The 19,977-nt window shown below is 28.4% G+C and overlaps 1 protein-coding gene across 1 annotated transcript in view; it reads right to left on the bottom strand.

The window, feature by feature from the left end:
* Nucleotides 1–19,977, bottom strand: part of LOC123292894 (transient receptor potential-gamma protein) — a 149,181-nt gene that overhangs the window by 116,755 nt on the left and 12,449 nt on the right. The window contains exon 2 of the mRNA XM_044873608.1: nt 5,578–5,815. Within this exon, the coding sequence (XP_044729543.1) occupies nt 5,578–5,815 (238 nt within the window). The remainder of the gene's footprint in view (nt 1–5,577; nt 5,816–19,977) is intronic.

The raw sequence follows: 19,977 nt of genomic DNA, 5'->3' as shown, positions 1-19,977 counted from the left end.
CCATCCAATTATTTAATAAACTCGTATTTTGTACTTTTTGGGTCAAAGTTTCCTTTTATAATGAGTTTTATCAAACTTGGAAACAAAACGAGTATTCTCGATGTTAGCTATTTTCGCTTGTAAGTATTAAGGTGGAACCGAAAAAAACGAAAAAATCACAAAAAACTTGTTGTTTCAAAATTTGGTAATAACTATATTCTATGGTAATTTTGACCAGCAAAAAAAAGCAAATCGAAAAGAATTAACGAAGGTTTGAATAGTTTCTAAGATATTGCCCGAAATAGATTTTATAAATCTGATTTGTGTACTTTTTGGGCCACAATTGTCCTTATATACTGAGTTTTATCGAAATTGGAAAATAGTTATCAATTTGGGTAAAAAATTAAAAACCTTCGTTTTGCGTTGCAGATTCAAAAAATTTTTGAAATTTTAATTAATTCTAATTATGTATTTTTATCTACTCTTTAATAAAGTTTAAAAGACTTACTGGACTAAGAAAAGAAAAAGTAAGTCAAGGACTATCTTCACGCATTTTTTCTGTGAACTTAATTACACAAACGAGGAAGGCAAATATTTTGAAACTTACATGCTCTCGAAAAGCCTTTAACCACGCTTCAACCTAGAGCAGTTTTAATTTCATGTGATCTTGAAAATAATACTTCAAAATTAATGATACAAAGTTTTCAAAAAAGTTTTTGTAACGTTTTCAATGAGACTAAACGCATTTTTGAAGTGCGTTCGATTTCTCTTTCTTTGAAGATAAATATTTCTTATTTTGTTCGCATTCGAAGAAATGTATATATAAAATAGACTGGACATTAAGAATGCGCTCCTGATTTCTAGGATAAATTTATTAGAAACAGATCCGGCATTTAAGAAATTATTCTTTAGTATTACTTTTTGTTTTTGTTTACTTTTAATCATGTATACGATATTTATTTACATCATGGTCTCTCGATTATAATTGGTGATTTTTAATATGATACAAACAGCGTACAGAAAATATTGACAAATATCTTGTCTAGTAATCTTTTTTAAAGAGAATTGAGAAAATACACTCGAACCAGGACTCGAACCCGGACTTCTTGGATACATGTCAAGCGCCCTACCAATTAGGCTATCAAGAACTCGAATAGCCTAATTGGTAGGGCGCTTGACATGAATCCAAGAAGTCCGGGTTCGAGTCCTGGTTCGAGTGTATCTTTTTCAATTCTCTTTAATTATTCTTTAGATTTTGTGAGTAAAATCTTCTTGTACCAAAGCATTTATTTCATAAACATCAAATTCAATATAATGTTTGTATTTGAAATATTTTACGGTATTAAGGCACTGTTATAATAAACCTCTAAAATTTATCTAAATATTTATTTATTTATTTACATGTCAATTCATTCAATGTTTTTTAAAACAATAAATACACATTTTCAATTCACTTGTTATGCCGAATAAAATACACTCTAAATCTACTGAAAGTTTTATTTTTCTGTAAAGGACTTTCTTAGGCCTTATTCGAAATGATTAATATGCAAATTATTTGCATTAGTATTCATTTTTTTCTTGCAATGTCCAAAGTCAACTTCATCTAAGTATCACATTTTATGAATTTGTTCCAAAGAGGTGCTGTTTCAGTAATGAAAAATTTCGTTAGGGAAATCGCATCTTTCATATTTTTACAAAAATAAGAAGTGATAGATACCTACAAATATTTCTAGTACAGAACCTTATATTCGAAATTGAAGCATAGCTAAGAACACTCTCCATTAAATTATCTTTTTCATTACAGCTCTTTCCAAAGTGGACCGATTTTGAAGAACATCTCCTCTGTTTTAGTTGTTTCGGGTATGGAACCCTAAACTTCTAGCTAAGAAAATTCCCTTTTGAATTACCTTTAAAAAAAAAAAAAATCCAAATCGGTTCACCCGTTTAGGAGCTATGATGCCACAGGCAAACGGACATACATAGTGGTCAAATTTATAACACCTCTCTTTTTGGTTTGTGGGTTAAAAACAGTTTTTCAGAGAATAATCAATAGAAAATCACTCGTTGATTAGAGAAGTTTAATATTGGATTGAAGATTTTTACATAGCTTTTCGAAAAGTTTTCGAATATTTTCCTAGTAGTCGACGAATCCTAAAAAGAAACTCAAGATTGTTGCTGATCAACTATTATAAAGAATTTCAAAAACAATAATACAATAAACTGAAATTTCTTTGCGGCCGTTTTTCCTTATCATGGTATGCATTTAAAAATTTGGCCACATCATCTGAATAATATTATACCTCAAATGTGAAGGAACGTGAATGAGTAGTAACAGTAGGATCGTAAATAAGCGATAATGAATCATCCTTTACAAGCACATATTTTGTACCTAGAAGTGTATAAATAAATCTTTCCAAAATCACAGTATTATTTAAATATTTAGGAAATAAATGTACTGGGTAAGTAATGTTCTTCATAAGTTCATAGAAGACATTTTCTAACCTGGTCATACAATATTCAATTTAAATGATATAAGATATTCACACCAACTGTCTGTTCTTTTTGGCTTGGTGCACTTACACTAAAATTAAATGTGAAAAGGCCATTTATTACAACTAAAACTTAAGGTAGTTCCACAAGAAGTGATTGTATGACAATATTTGAAATAACGGATGCAAAATTTAATGATAGGACTTGTCAAAACTAACGAATACCAAGCGCTATTTACATTTTATTAAAAATATTCTCCTATTATAATACAGGAACGAAAGACCCAAAAAGCAAACTTGTTTATCAATTTGATAATGAAAGGAAATCTTGCTATGGAAAAGGATCACTTTAACTAAACAGCCCCCCTGTTATGAATATTTTGCTTACGCTTGATTTAAAATATACATAACTTTTTTTATAAAAAATGGCATATGTGGTTAAAACTTTTTTTATCTCCAAATAATTTAGTCTATTTTGTAATTATGAATTTTTCAGATTTTTCAACCTATCAGCAGTATTTAAACAAGTGAAAACAAACAATTGACTGAGTTAATTGTTGAAATACCATGTAAAGGCAGAGTTTTTTACGCAATCATTTGTTTTTTACGTCATATCATCAGTAAAGAAAGATACATACATACATACATACATATATACACACTTAACTGATATTCCCGTATAATACAAACTATATAATTTATCGCCTAATTTGCGCTCTCACGGGTAAACGATATTTACGAAAAAATGTTTCGAGCAAAAGTTGTTTATTTTTTTATAAGAAACATTTTTTGCATTACACTTTTGTTCTATCATCTTGAACGGTTATCAAGATGAGTCCAAGACCCAATTGATCTATGTTGCTCATTTACGAACTCGACCTCACTTTTTACGTCCTAAGCACGCTATAAAAATTTCATCTTGATATTTTTTTCGTTTTTGAGTTATCGTGTTTGCAGACAGACGGACAGACGGACAAACAACCGGAAATGGACTAATTAGGTGATTTTATTAACACCTATAGCAAAATTTAATTCGTAGCTTCAATATTTTTGAGCGTTACAAACTTTAGACTAAACTTAGTATACCTTGCATATTTCATATACATGGTATAAAAATATATAATTTTCAAGCTCTTCAAAAATTGCGGGACTTTAGAAGCTTGCTTCTTAAAGCTAGTATATCCTTAATCTTTACTCACCACGAGAGTAAAGAATAAGGATATACGAGCTTTAAGGAGCAAGCTTCTATCCACCGCCAGAGCAACGGTTTGATTTTTTTTAAATATATAGTTGGACTAAGTCTAAAGCTCCTTAAAATTTTAGGGAGGGGGTGGGTTGTCCGATTATTAAAATAAATAATAATGACTTCAAAAGTAGGAATCTTTAACATTGGTCTTATGGGAAAACGGTAGATTGATGATAGGTTTTATAGATTTCTCCAAAAATTCCTACGGACTACAATTAAAAAAAAAAAACTATTCAAATTAAAGTTAAGACCTTAATAAATCATTTAAAACAAAAAAAACCCGCTATGCCCGATTAATCAAGGATGTAAGGATTAAACAAAATTAATTTTTTCAATTTTGATGGTGAATTATGTAATAACTTGACAATGTAAGACGAAAAGTAAGAATAAAATTTTTCGATATCTGAAGTTATTTTCAAAATCTCGAAAATTGAAAATTTATTGAAATATTAAGCTTTCGATATTTCAAAAACTAAGGCAGATACTGAAAAATTTTATTATTAATTTTCGCCTACATTCATGAATTTATAACAAAATTCATCATACAAGTTGAAAATAATTTACAAATAATTTCAACTACCAGTCCAAGCTTGCCTTGGCGCTCGTACTACTTGAATAAGATAATAATTTATTTTTTGTAATAACATTCTTAGTGTAGAATACTGTAGTACATCAAGCTAATAAGAACAAGAATTATGTCTTGTGATACTTATGTCTTGTGATTTGGTTTCACCGTTACTGACGTAAATAGATGGTTTCAGATGTATAATCCATCTACTTCTAAATATGAGATGACATGACGTTGATGACATGTTTGAAATAAACTATCAAGATGATTTGTATTAAACAAATCTAATATTCTTTGAACTAATACTGTGTATTTATGGATGATTTTTTTTTCATTTACTAAAACGAACGATGAGAAAAATGCACAGGTGACGCTTGTTTTTCATTAGGTGGCATCCACAATGTCTAAATAGCAGAGCCGAGTAAGATACTAAGAAATTTTTTTTCTTTCTTTAATAATACTTTAGTAGGGCAGATAAGAATGGAGTGTAATCTCAAATGTTTTGAAGATATTATCTTTGGAATTTAGTGACATTAATTAAATGTCTCTAGGTAAAAAGCAAACGTATTGAAGAATTGGGCGGGCAGTGTCTAAACCAACTCTATTATGGGAGCCGTTATAACTAGGTAGAAAAGAAACAAAGTGAACTCGTTTTTGCGCCTAACGGTTCCTATGAGAAAGCTGAAATATCTTGGTAAATACTATCTTGACGTTAAATTTTTACGTTTTGTTGTTCTAGATTCATCTGTATAACTACGGATGGTCCAAGAAATCGAGACTGAATTGGTGACCTCTTACTTCAAACATAAAATTTTATGACCTAAAGACCCAGCCAGACAGTTTATCAAAACTTAGTTGATTCGAAAAGGCGAGTGTTGAAACGTAAGATGGACTAAATTTTCATAGCAACATGAATAATTACGTGAAATTGTGCACTAAATGATAACTACTGCGAGGATTGCGATAAGGGACATTTACCGTGTCGATGTCTGGAATTTTAAACTTGAAAATTTAGGCCAATCTTTTCTAAATGAGCAGAGCCAGCGGAAATTCGATTCTAGAATGCAACTAGCTTTGCTAAAAAGTTTAAAGAAATTTGCTATAATTTCATATAACTTTTAAATGTATACTGTTTTAATATATAAGCGTCAATTTCTAGATTAATCTTTACAGACAATTTTCTAAAGCTTGCCTAAAATTTCCCGAATGTTATTTTTTCAGAAAACCCATTATACAACCAACAATTTACTTTTTAGGGTATATATTAAATAAAAGAAAAATAAAATGTTACTTACATAACGTTCACCAGGTTTATGTAAGGATTCTTCATGATCCAATAACACTTCAACAGCTTCCACGAACTGTTCACTAATTGCATGTAATAATGCATCTTTTGTTTCTACTCGATGTGATATTAATAAATCGACCATTTCTAAATTTTCATTATCTATTGCCATTAGTAATGCGGAACGTCCTAATGGATCTACGCAATTTATATTTATATAATCCGTATCTTGTGCGCGTTGTAACATTCTGTAAAAAAGAAAATATATACATTAAATTTTGCAAGAATTATCTAATACTAATTGTGCTCAAAAAATAAATAGTACAATAAATGACTGGTTAACAGACACTAACCCAAGAATTATTATTTTAATGAAACGTGGTGGATCCATAATTCATTTGTGTGGGAGTGCTTTTGAATAGATTTAAAAAAAAGAAACTATTCTTATAAAAACTGTTCTGCGTTGTAACTACAATTTTTGACACATACAGGGTGTTCCTTGACTCGATTAACATAGCTTAAGAGCGTATTCTTTGGTCAATTTTAAGTCGAAAGTACCTTATAAGATTTTGTCCAAAACCCAATATTTAAGGAGTTATGCTCACTAATATGTCTCCAAAGATAATAGTCAAGGGGAGTAAAGTTAATAGTAAATTAATCTGGTTTGCCGTGTAATTGTTTTGCCATATTGTTGTTATGGTGACATTAGATTGTTTATGATTTTTTTTTTGTTTACAGTGCGGGAATGTGCATCTTTATTTGGCAGAAAAAGGTACAGTAACAACTTTCCGACGAAAGAGCTAGTCTTAATGTGACCGAAAAAAGCCCCTATCTATTAGTGTACCAAGAAAAAATTTTAATTAATAAAACATTTAAAATAGTTTACTCAACAATGTTTTACTTTATTGGTTAAATTAAATAATGCCCATAATTCCTTAACCGTTGAGTTTTGGACAAATGTATTAACGGCACTTTCAACCTAAAATTTTCCAAAGAATACGCTCTTAAGCTATATCCCTAGAGTCACGGAACACCCTGTATAAATGTTTGAAAATATATATTATTCTATTTTTGCCCATTTAAGCTGAATTTCCCTCAGCATACATTGTCATTGGTAAATATACCACTAAAAGTTGCTTAATTATGCTTTATCAATCAACTCTTTTATCTATTAAATTTGTCTTTCAATCGGTTTGGATTATTATCTGACCCCATACTTTTCAATTTTTTTAGATATCGGCTCTTTTATTAACTCATTACGAAGTAGAACTACTATTTTCAAGTTAGACAAAACGATGTTTGCATTTATTCCTAATAAAATAATATAAAAGTTAATATGCGCGAAATTGAAGCCTGCTGGTATTGAAAAATTTCTGGCCCATGAAGGTGAAGGCTGCGAATACTTAAAAGACATGAAGACTTTGAATACTTGTAAGACTAACCATATTTTTGCTAGACATCTATTTCTAGAGGTGTGTTTATCAATGACAATGCATGCTAAAAAGCACTGGAACTAAATGTTGTGCTTTAATTTCAGGTCAGTAAATTACTATAGTTTAAAATTAAACAATCTTACGATACATAGTGAATGTTAACGCCTGTTAATTAAAATGACTGTCACGATCGCTCTAAGTTGATCGTATAAGATTTGAGATAGTTATCAAATTAGATAGATATCTGTTACATCCAAATATATCTACATAACAAGTTATCAATTACATTACTTGATTAATTATTGAACAGAACAGTAATTGGAAACTTCAAATAATTAACCGTTATATGTGTTTATAACAGAAACTATAATGGCATTCGTTGTGTGCAATGTAGGTGGAGGGGACAACTGAATCGATTGCAGCGCTCCTCTCTTATCAAATATGCAATAAATCACACGTTTTGTTTAAAATGTGACTATTTTTTAATTGTTTACATGTAATTAGTATCGTAAATGTCAAATAAAAACTATTGAATAATAACAATTAACTCAACTTATTTCATTGGAAACTGTGAAAGTAAAAAAACAAATTGCCTAAATAATATTTTTTTAAAGTAAATTAACTTATTTAAATTTGTTAGAAAATAGTATTAAATTTATAACGTTAACTACAATAGATTTACATGTCGACCCATAAAATTATATTAATACTAGCTTGATATCCGCCCGCTTCTCTGAGTTGTAAAGTAAAGACTGGTAAAAATAATCGTGTTCTAGCCTTCACCTTCCTTGCTCTCACTATTCATCAAAAAAGGGATAGGGATTGTTTTATACCGCTAAACTATGTGAACAGTTTTCATTTTTTTTAAAATTTAATGTAAAGTTTTTACAGAAATCTTTAATTTATGATGTTCATAGATGGCGCAATGAAAATTCAGATTCAAATTTAATTAATTAATTCATTTTTTTAAAAATATGTCTTTATAAATTTCAGCTTACGAGTTATCAATAATAGTCTGATGTATGAGCTATATTATTCTCGAGTTTCAATCAAATTCACTCAGTAGTTTTTACGTGAAAGCATCAAAAACAAAAAAAACAAACAACATTACTTGCACATTTATAATGGCCAGGGATAGTAGTGTTTCATTACCATGGAAACTCCTGAAATAAAACTCATGTGCGGTGTGAATATACGAATTCAATGCTCCACAAATTTTTACAATACACAAACCAAACGGAATAAATATTATTTTGTTGAATTAAGAACTGCATCGACTTTTAAAACTTAAACAAAAATCGGATACGAATTTAAAAAACGTTACGTTTCATATAAGCTAAGTACAGATCAGGAAGAAGGCTCTTTCGTGCCTAAATGTTTCAAGGAACACCACATATTATGAGGTTTGTTTCAATTATGGTGATACAAAATTCATTTTCTCGTCTTGTATTATTTTACACATGCAAATGTAATTCAATATTTATATAAAGTTTAAATTAATTCATATGTAGTTTAGATTATCAAAACAATGAAAAGTATGCTATATAAATGTTGATACATGCATGTAAAAGTACAGGTTATGTAAAATAACTGAGCCTTTCTATAATGAATATGTTTCTCTTCAATCAAATAACTTCAAGTCGTTCAAAGAAACTTGGCAATTCTTCGAAGTTTCGAATAATGCTCCGACGCGATTCAGTGTCCGCGATAAAACAGACACTTATTAATAAAATGAGAAAATAATAGCAACCATTTGGAATCAAAGTAATTTATTGTCTTGTCAGAACTTAAAAGCCATTATTTTCCACTTAGGCCCATTCCATTATAAGCCAATAAGGATTTAATTAATGCTTAATCGAAAAAGCTTCATTATAAGGTAGAATTATTTAAAATAATAAGTGAGTAATACTCACGTTTTGAATATTCTGATATTCTAAAGTCTATATTGAAATTGAATCAAGTGGAGTATTGCCTATATTATAATCTTTCGTCTGTACCCATCGCACAGTGAAATAAATAGATATATTATGAGTTTTAATAAATTATCCTTAACGAGTTCAATTATTTTAGCGAAAATTCAATGAGCTAAAAATAATTAAGGCGTTATTTTCATTTCAAATAATATAATAATATTATTTTCATTAATTTATGTGTTTAAAACAATGAAATTAATTTTGTTAATTTATATTCCTATATAATGAATCCTAATTGAGCTATATTTTAATGAGTTTTGTTTAATATACTCTTTTTATATTTCAAATCACTCTTTGGCTCGCATTTTTCATGACAAATCGTTAATATTTAATATCTTTTTTCATCAACGAATATGTTTCAAAATTAATTTTTGCTAAATAGATATGTGAACTAGCACATAAAGATATATTCATAATGATTTTTTTTTTTGTTTACAAGATATAAAAAGATTGATATTTTTGGAAATATTAATTAAAATTCTTTGTCCATATTTTTGGCCATTACTATTTTATTCCAATTATTTACTGGATACTAGATAAGTATTGAGGGAAGCAAACTCCTAGATGAATGAATAAAAGTACAGTCGAATTAAGACGATAAGAAATTTTTACTTGGAAAATGAACAAAAATTCAATGTCTTCTAGTCAATGTATCGTTGAGTTTTTCGGCTAAAATTCAAGCAATACAGAGTGAACCATTTTAATATATTATGACTAATACCACGTTGTGTAGTTAACTAATCAAATAATATACTAACAACCAATCAAATAATCTCATGTCAAACTCAACAACTTTTGTTAGTTTTTGATTGGTTAACTACAAAACGAAATATCAGCCATAATAGATTAAAACGGTCCATCTTTTATGCAAGTTTTGAGTAGTTGAAGGAATCTAAACACAGACTAAAAAAGCTTAGAAAGTTTTGATATTCGACAGGGGAACAAAGATGTTTTGAAATTTCCTTTATTTTACTTCTATTGGTAATCGAAGACAATATTTCGTTCAAAACATTTTTGTGTAAAACTTTTTTTACTTTTCAATGTGGGTAATTCTCCGATTGATATGATGATACTTATCGTACACTGCCAGAGAACGAATAACTTCTTAGGTAGCTTTATTTATATAGAAGAAACTATACTTGAAGATGTGTTACACAGGTTTTATTAAGGGTCTTATTTTGGTATATTCGATTTAAAGTGGTGGCAATGAATGCAATTTAATTTGAAATTCTAGGAATGAAGGTATTACTTTTTCTGTAATATAATAATACTCCAGTTTAACATTCTGTTAACCTAATTCGTCTAGAATATACAAACCTACCAACAATAAATATCGAACTTGTTTCTATGTTACCTTTCATTTGATTTATTTCTTTCATTGACTATGTTTTTGCTTGGACCTTTAGTTAGGACACGTTTCCGTAACAAACAAATATTGTATTTGTGTAATATAAATTTTATGACTATTGATAACTGTTTATTGATAATAAATCTAAATTGGATTCATATTAACTTATTAGGAAATATTTTTTGTTGTTTGTTCAAGATTATATTTGTTTAAGGAAATAAAGTTTTTTTAGAACTAATAATTCATTTATCGACATGTTTATTTTCTTTAGATAATAAACAAATATATATTTTACTTTTGTAGTCTAAACGTCTGAGTAGAAAAAAGCAGTTAGCTTTTTGTATGGCTATGAGAAAATGATATATTTCTTGCCTCAATAAAATAGAAGAGTAAAACTCAAATTGACTCCCTCCATTAATCGGAAGTGTTCTTAGAAAATGAAAAAATTGTAAATTAAATATATTTCCAGGTAAAAAAAAATTTTTTTTCACAATTATACAAGTTATTATTATTCAACTTCTATTGAAAAGGATGGGTTAGAATAATGGGCCATTTTTAAAACGTTGTAAAATAAGGCCCTTCAATTTTTCCAGATTATCTTTACCATTTTTAGGTTGATGGGACATTTAGGTAATGTAAAGATAACGTATAAGAGATAGGGTCAATCGTCTCAGTCTTTAAGCGATTTTTTTACTTAATTATTCATTAAATGCTAAGATACCAAGGTATTCAAAAACAGTTCAACATATAAAATAAAGTTCCAGGCAAAATTTTTAGATAATTTTATCCTCTATAACTTTTATAATACTGATTTTCACTACCTTTAACCTTCAATATTCAAGGACGCGCACACGTGACCATATGCGACTTTTGAGACAGCATTTGTACTATCATAATAAAGGTTTGCACAAAAATTTCAGTTAATTCCGTTAGATTCCGAGGTTGAATACTTTTTTTGACTAGTAGGATTGGGTTATACAGTAATTTTAAGTTTAAGTTGATAACAGAGCAATTCTATGACTGTTAGTTGGGCCTGAATCATTTTCATTTTTATTAAAGGTTATTAGACGAAATTTATAAATTATCCTGAGGGATAATCGTGTATCATAATATTTGTACCTAGAATTGACAAATAGAAACTCATTACCGTATTAAATAAGATAGCTCGACACCCTAAATTATTCCAGTTACCGAGTCAAGGGACTGAAGCTATTCTATTCATAATGTTGAAATTTTTAGGGCTTTATGTATTACGTATACACGACAGACATAAAAATGGTATATATTCTTCTTTTTTTTTTTGATGAAAAACATTTTAACGCTTTCATCTGAAAAGCAAATTTGTACCACGTCAACTACTTTAACTAAGTATTATAATGTACAGTGTCTTTAATTTAGATTGTATCTATATCAGTTTTGTTATTTTCAAGCTTAAAAAAATTTCTTGTTTGAGAAACAGTAATTCAAAACATTAGTAAAAGAATATGTTTGTAGAAGGAAAATGTTTTATTTTCCAAGGTTATGCACTTGAGGAAGGTGGGGTGAAGGGAAATTTTAATAATAATTGTCACACAAACATAAAGACCCTTAATATTATGAAAAAGGTAATAATTATTGCGTGATAATAATTGATTTATTTTATTTTATTTGATTTTCTTGTAGTATTTTTTTGGATAAAATAATCAACATTGCAATATCGAAATCAAGGTTGGCACTACTGTTAAAAATATGAGACAAGTCATATAGAGTTAGTTCATTCCACGTTACATATGTAAATCATTCATTCTCGAAGAGTTAGTTCATTCGGTAAGATCTAACACAAATTGAACCAATTCTACTAAGCAAATTAGTATTAGTGAAATTATTCTAACCTTATTTATCTATACTTGGAGTAAATGAATCTGAACAAAGAAAAAATGTTTCGATATAAAAAGATGTGTTTGAAAAAGTTGTTCATCAAAGAAAACAACAAGGGGAAGTTTGTAAGATACTCAACCAAATTTAAAATGGAAAAAAGAAATTGAAAGTAGCTCAAAAGTGGTTATTTGTGATAAAACATTAATTATTTAAGTTCATAACAATAATTCAAAACATTAGTAAAAGAATATGTGAGAAGGAAAATGTTTTATTTTCGGAAATGATGTAGAACAAATACATTTATTATTTCTAAGTGATAATTTTTTCATATAAGCTGTGATTATTTTACTACTAAAGATAATTTGTATTGAAAAAGTTTATATTTATCAAGAAACTGATTTTCAATTAATATATAATATAATATAGCGGGGTTGCCATATCTTCTTGTATTATGGCGCAGACAAGTCAATTTGTTATTTTTTTAACTTTTGAAATAAAAAATAATATTTATACCTTATTTTTAACTTTGATGATGAATTTTGTTATAACTTCATGAATGTATACGAAAAATAGGAATAAAATTTTTCGATATCTACCTTGGTTTTCAAAATATCGAAAGCTTAATTAAACAAAATTTTTGACATTTTGACTCCAAATATCGAAAAATTAGACATGTACATCGAATATGAGTATCAGGTTATGCCATAAAAATGCATTGTCAATCGATTTACAAATTGGGTGCTCAGTCATAGGCCATGTTGCCATATTAGTGGTCAGTCATCCAAACTAAACGTGTATGGTAAACTCAATTGGTTGAGAATAACTGCTTTAAAATTCAGTTACAATATTTAACCAGAACAAATACATTGCAAGTTAAATAAACTAAACTAAAAAAAAAAAAAAAGCTTGTAAACTAAATAAATTTTGAAATAATGACAATTGACGTCTACCTACAAAATTACTATACAATCTCATTCGATTGGGGCATGTTATATGATTACCTCATAAAGTTTATTCCAGTTTATTTATTTAAAAGTTCAAAACATTTAACACTTTTGTGGTAGAAATTTTATGGTGTATGTAAAATGTTATATATACGCTAATAGTACAGTAGAAGATGTTACAAAAATTGGCTCGCATTTTGCTAAAATAAAAATTGCATAGATATATGTCAAATATCAATAGTAAGGCATGAGTTAGTGGCGCAAATGTTTCTATTTGTTAATGAACAATAAATTGTTAATTCAATGGAATGATCAATGTTAAAGTTCATTTAACAAAATTATTAATTAGGCAACTTGTATAGCGTAACCGTTAAGTGCTTGTCAAATAATCAAAAACTATTATACATGTATAACGTATACGTAATTCAAGCTGCCTATTTATTTATTTAACAATTTATTGTTTAGAAACATTAGAAATTTAGTAGAAACATTAGCGACACTAAATCATGCGTTACTAATTATACTTGACACCTTCGGTTCCATGAGGTTTTAGCAAAATGCGAGGGGTTTCTTTCATTTTCCTTTATTTGTAACATCTTTAACTGTACTATAATATTATTTATTTGTTAGAAATAAATACAAAACTACGAAAACCACATCGTACACAATTTACGGCTCATTATAAAACGTTTGCATTCTCACTTGCAAAAAATGATAGAATAAAAGTTGTTGTAATCGAAACAGTGAAAGCTGTCAGTAAGAGATTGCCCAGTTTCTTCATCTTTGCGTTTCATAGCACGTGCAATTCGAAAATGCATAAAAATTAATATATGAAAAATTTATTTCCATAGGTTTTCTGGAACTATAAAGGATAACATAAATTTATAAGATATCACAAATTTGTTGACCACTTCGAATAGAAAAGGTAGATTTTTCCAAATTTTACATACAATATTAAGGAAGAATATATAGTAAAAATTAGTTTTCTGGTTAAAAATGCGTTTCTAAACGTATGGATTGCTAACAATCATGTTTCCGCCACACACAAAAATAATTTAAGAACAAAAACGAATTTTTTGAGTGTGTTTTTCGATACCTACATGTTTATATGGTTGGAAACGAACTTATACATTAGCAATTTTAATAGAAAATTCCAATGAGAAAATTAGCTGTGGAAACAGCCTTTTTTTAAAGTCAGGGTTTCTATTGAACAAAAAACAATATCATTGTTGAAGTAACTGTACCTTCCTAAAATATTTTTTATTTATATTATGAATAAAATAATTTTCTTACAGAAAAATATGAAACATATGATATATTTGTTTTTCTTTTTTTTACATATTGTGGCTTATTCGTAAGAAAAATAAACAAATTTACACATATCTTTTCATGCTTCAACTTCATTTTGAATCCATACCATGGATGCTGTTTTTATATGCAAAAATACAACAACTTTGAAATGAACACCACAGAGAAAAAAAAAACAAAACTTCGGCAACACATATTTGACGTAAATTATCACTTTTTTTTTCGAATTTTCAAACATTTTATTTCGACGTTTCTTGAAATGATTATCACCTGTTGAAATTTTACTTTGATCCGATTAACCTCCAAAGGTTGGTATATGGATAGGTACATAGTTGATTGCTCTTTTGTAATTGACGGATATTCTTATGCAGGCATCCCTATATATTATAAATGTGAATGTAAGAATGTTTGTTTGTATTTTTGTTTGTTACGCTTTCACGCAAAATGAATGGATTGAATGAAACTTAATAATAATATAGCTCATACATTAGAATACCACATAAGCTATAATTTATAAAGATATATTATTTAAAAAAAAAAAAATACCATAAATTACAGATTTCTATAAAAATAGTCAATAAAAAATATTTCATGGCCATCTTTTCTGATATACTCAATGAATAATTACGACTATTTAACATTTAAAAAATAGAAAACCATACATATATTTTTCCTGTGTAAAACAATCCTTACCATTATTTCAAGTATTATAGAAAGAGGATAAGCGAAAGCAAGAGGGGTGGAGGCTATAACACGGTAGTCTTTATCAATCTTAACTTTTAAACCCAGCGAAGCGGGTGGGTATCACCCTAGTAATACAATTATATGCAGTTCTGGTAGAATAAGACCGATTTTCACATTCAGACGATTCTACATGGCCAAATATGCTTTAAATTTTTTTTTTTTGGCTTATTAATTAAAATTTATAATTATATGAGAACAGAAGAAAACTTTTGATAAAATGAAAGCTTAAATTTTGAATTCAATAGAGATACGGTCGTACGATTTTCTTTTTGGTTTTTACCTTCAACGCGTGCTTAGCCCATATTTTTGAGATATCAGACTATCATGTGTCAATAGTAAAAAAGTCATTTTAATTTTTAGTATCCACCAAAGAATAAAGACTTAAAAATAACGTTCTAGATTGTAATCTTCAGACAGAGGTATTACTGGAGATGAATGCTACCTGATATGTAAAAAGTTAGTCGAGCATGAAACAAATCTATGTGCAAAAGAGCACGTAAGGATTTTTTTTGAAAATCTTTTTTCCATGTGACAGCCGATGTAAAGAACTATTCTAAAAACGGTTTTAGGCGTTGAACAAATAGATGTATATAAAAAACCATAGTAATTTAGAACTATACTATTGAAATTTATGAATAAACTGTAATATGAAATAGCCCACTCTTATAATTGTCTGATTATTTCATAGACCACAACTTTCATCTTTATTTCAGCCTGTTTATAACCATATTGACTGTTTAACGTCGTATAAACCATATTACCAATAAGATTGTTTCAAATATTCGGTTTTAATGGTTTTTTTTTAACGTATAGTCCGCGGGATAGCACGGCATATTTAAGCTATCGGTCTGAAAAAAACGCAGCAGAGATTTTTTCGAACCCTATGATCACTTGATAACATTTATAATTAATAATCAATAACATATTTGTCCGACAAAAACACTGCACTTATATTTTTGTTTTTCATTAACTTAAATATGACGTAACCGTGCATATTTGAAAAAAGGAAGACATCTACAAGGTCAGCATCGACAGTAATGTCGGAAGAAAATTCAGATCGTTGTTCCTAACTAAAAATACTGATTTATCAGATTTTTCAAGAAAAGAAAAGTACACGGCGGGATTCGAACTCAGAACTTACCTGTATTCAAAAATGCGTGTCTTAATTTTATCTACGGAACATAAAAATAACAATAGTAAATAAAACATTTTATTTAAATTGTAAATCATGTACCCTTAACATAAAAATTTATTGTGTTTTTTACGTTTTTGAAAAACATGTACCTTCCAGCTACATTCTAAACTTTCGTAATAATATACACTTTTATATAATAATATTTTATATTATTCAAATATAAAAATGCTTCAAATAGAAGTTTTCTAGGAATTTTTTTGAATAGAATTAAAGGAAACTTAAGAAAAGAAAACTTTCTTTAAATGAATGTTCACGCATGGTTAATTTATATATATATATATATATATATATATATATATATATATATATATATATATATATATATATATATATATATATATATATTTATATATATATATTTATAAAATAAAAATGGGTAAGTCATGTGGTTAGTGCTAATTAAATTATTTATACAAAATTAGTAATTACAAACTTCAAACAATAATTTCCTTGAGAAATTACCCTTATTTTTAGCTAAGGATGTGGTAAACGTCTAGTTAAAAGCTTAATTTTAAATTTTTTTTGCACATTTTTTATCGGCTCTATTTTGTGCAAAAAGTTTTTATTTTATACTTTTTCGTGAATAAAACATTTATTACTGAATCAGTTCATAGATTTAAATTCAGTAGGTGACCAATAAGTCTTTCCCTATTTTGCTACTCTTAAGGGCTATATTTGTATGCTACTAGATGACCCGGTGAAGTTCGTTTCACCTACAGTTTATTTAATTGATCAGCGATTATTAATCTTAATTAACCTGCGGTTCCAATTCATTATTAGCTATACTATGCTTAGCCCACCCTTAAGGTTCGTTAGGCCCACCTGAAAGCCTGCTCGCTAAACACAAATTTTACTACTATCTCTTGGAGAGGTCTTCGATCTTCGGTTTAGTAGCAGCCTTCGGCAGTGGAGCTCAAATATGGTGGGAGCGCAAATAAATACATAAGTATATAGTAAGGTTTCCACCATTTATTGCGTTTAATATTTGTCTTTAAATTTTGTTTGCTTCAATAGTGCCATAAAAAGTAATTATTCGTCCTTTTACGTTTGAAATTTGTAAATGAAAGCATCTAAATTAAGCTTTAGAAACAGCGGTTTATGTTTCTTATTACCTTTATTTAAACAAAATTGTCAATAAGCGAGAAGGACTAGAATTTTTATTTTTTGTATTATTCACATAAAGTTCAATTTGTTTTAAAAGGAAATAGTACAATTAGTATGGAAATGAAAGTCACATAGCTACTAGGATAGATTGGATAGAAGGATGCACGTATAAGATATGTAAAGCCAATATAATAGAGGTATAAACCACAAAATTGTAAGCAATGTAAATAGAGGTACCTTGTAAATAGTTACGCATAGTATATGGTCAGACGTAGTATTTGATAATCATTTCATAACGACCAGAACGATTGGAAATTTGAGAGCTTCTTGTCAAGATTGTTCGATTGAAAACATAAATATCTTTTCTTTTATCTTTTGTAATTGTGAAAATTTCTCTCGTCATGAGAGATTTCCGGGCCTGATCGGGTACTTCAGTTTGATATGTCATACTCAGTAAATTAAATAAACTTGTGACAGAAATGTGGTTAAATTAGTTAAAATGAATTTAATTATTTAGATCATTTCGTTACTCTAATATTTCCATTCTCAAACATCATTCAAGAAACACGTAATCAAACTATTTTGGATTAGCTAGTGCATTAAAAAATAAATTTATATAAAATAATGTAGAGGTTATAATTTAAAAAGTTAAAAAATATTTAACGTTTGACGAGTGTACAGAACGCGTGGGCAAACCTACCTACAAAGAAAAAGATTATCGAACGGAGCAAGAATATTACCTGACAGGGCCAAAACCATGCGAAAAATGTTACATTGTTACAAATTCTCTGAAGAAAAAACTTGGAAGCACGCTTCAAAGAATTTGTGACTAGGGAAAAGTTATTACAGGATACTTATTGGTTTGGTTACTAGCAATTGTTATCTCAATAAGGATATGTACGTACATATCTCACATGAAACAACCTTTATTGCACAATTTTGAATTTCCGGCCATTCTGAAATGAGTGTCAAATACTACGCCTGGCTCTTGGTCTAATAAATGTGTAGAATGGTATGTACAGAATAGAAAATAAAAGATAGCTTGTTAGAAATTACATTATCTACTTCTCGTTCAAACCAGACACAGATGGTTCTGTAACCTATATATTCATGGAATTGGTATAGCACACAATTTATCACATTATTTTGTTTGCCAATATATGATGATATTTTCAATTCAAATTTAGTTTGAGTGAACAAAGTCTAGAAAATTAATTGATTCCAGCATATGATGGAAACATGAAAAAACGTGTCCGCAGAGAATGATATGCTGGAATTATAGCAAATTTCGAAGGGAATGCTATCCATTTCAAGTTATACCTAAAAAAAATGAAATTATAGGAATTTCGTGATGGCAAGAAAATTCGTAAAGTATCAAAATTAATGCATTAGCATGTCCTGAATTTTAAAAGAAGACATGAAAGATCCTCAAGCACACGGCAGTTTACAGTCTTTTACTTAAGGACAAGGATTTGCTCATCACTATCTGATGGAAACTACGAGAAAATCTTCTTTTTTTTTCGTTCCAAAAAATTCACCCAATGTATCAAAGAAGAGTTACCAAATTAATTATCTGCAATTTTTTAGAAACTGGCTAGTTTTTTTAAGCTTTCATTCGTTCCTCTACTTTTTTTAATTGGGCATCATTGCTATTTGGATAAAATTTGAGTAACAGAATTATTAAGATAGGTGTGTCATAAAAACCTCAAAAAACATTCTTGAGCGTAATTATTTTCCTTTTTTGAGGAATCGTAGTTGCATTCACACAACAAATCAAATATTTAAGTTTTATTTCTCATTTTTGTCACTTTTTTATTTTATATTTTCATATATGATATCATTAAAATCCCATACACTTTTTTCAAAAATTGTATCAATGAGTCAATTCATGTGTAATTTATTCACAGCACAGGAAATCGATACGGTAGGCTCTTGAACTGTATACTTTTGATAGAAAGGAAGTAAAATCGAATGAAAAACGAATGATATAAACGCCACACATAACCTCTTTATACAAATATACAAATATAGTGGTTTTGTTAGAACGTTAAACCTCTGTATACAAGCAAGCATCCTTTTCTTTTTTTCAAAATTAATTTTATAATTCAAAAAGTAATGTTTATTGAAAGGTGGCTCAATTTTACTAAAATATCTCGTTAATAATCAATTAAATATGTGATAAATTTAAAGTTGTTTAAAAACAAGGATGTTCTTCTTTAAGCATGTGCTTTTAGCTTTAGTGTGAATACATCATCTTTGTATCATCAAACAAGCCAATGTTTAATATCATCAACTATCATTCACTATTCGATTTGAACGCTATAATATGAGCACCACGATTAAAAAAAATGTAAACCATACCTGTTATACTCATTCAATGAAAAAACAAAACATATCTAGTTCATTATACATTTTAATGTGCTGCACTACATTTGCTCCCCTAGTTTTTTATAATTACCATAGTTTTCCTACTTTTTATACCATGTATATATGAAATATACTTA

This window comes from Chrysoperla carnea, chromosome 2 (genome assembly GCF_905475395.1).
Source record: "Chrysoperla carnea chromosome 2, inChrCarn1.1, whole genome shotgun sequence".
In the NCBI taxonomy this organism is placed as follows: Eukaryota; Metazoa; Arthropoda; class Insecta; order Neuroptera; family Chrysopidae; genus Chrysoperla; species Chrysoperla carnea.
Note: the sequence above shows the minus strand (reverse complement) of the source record. Positions and strands in the feature narration are given on the sequence as shown.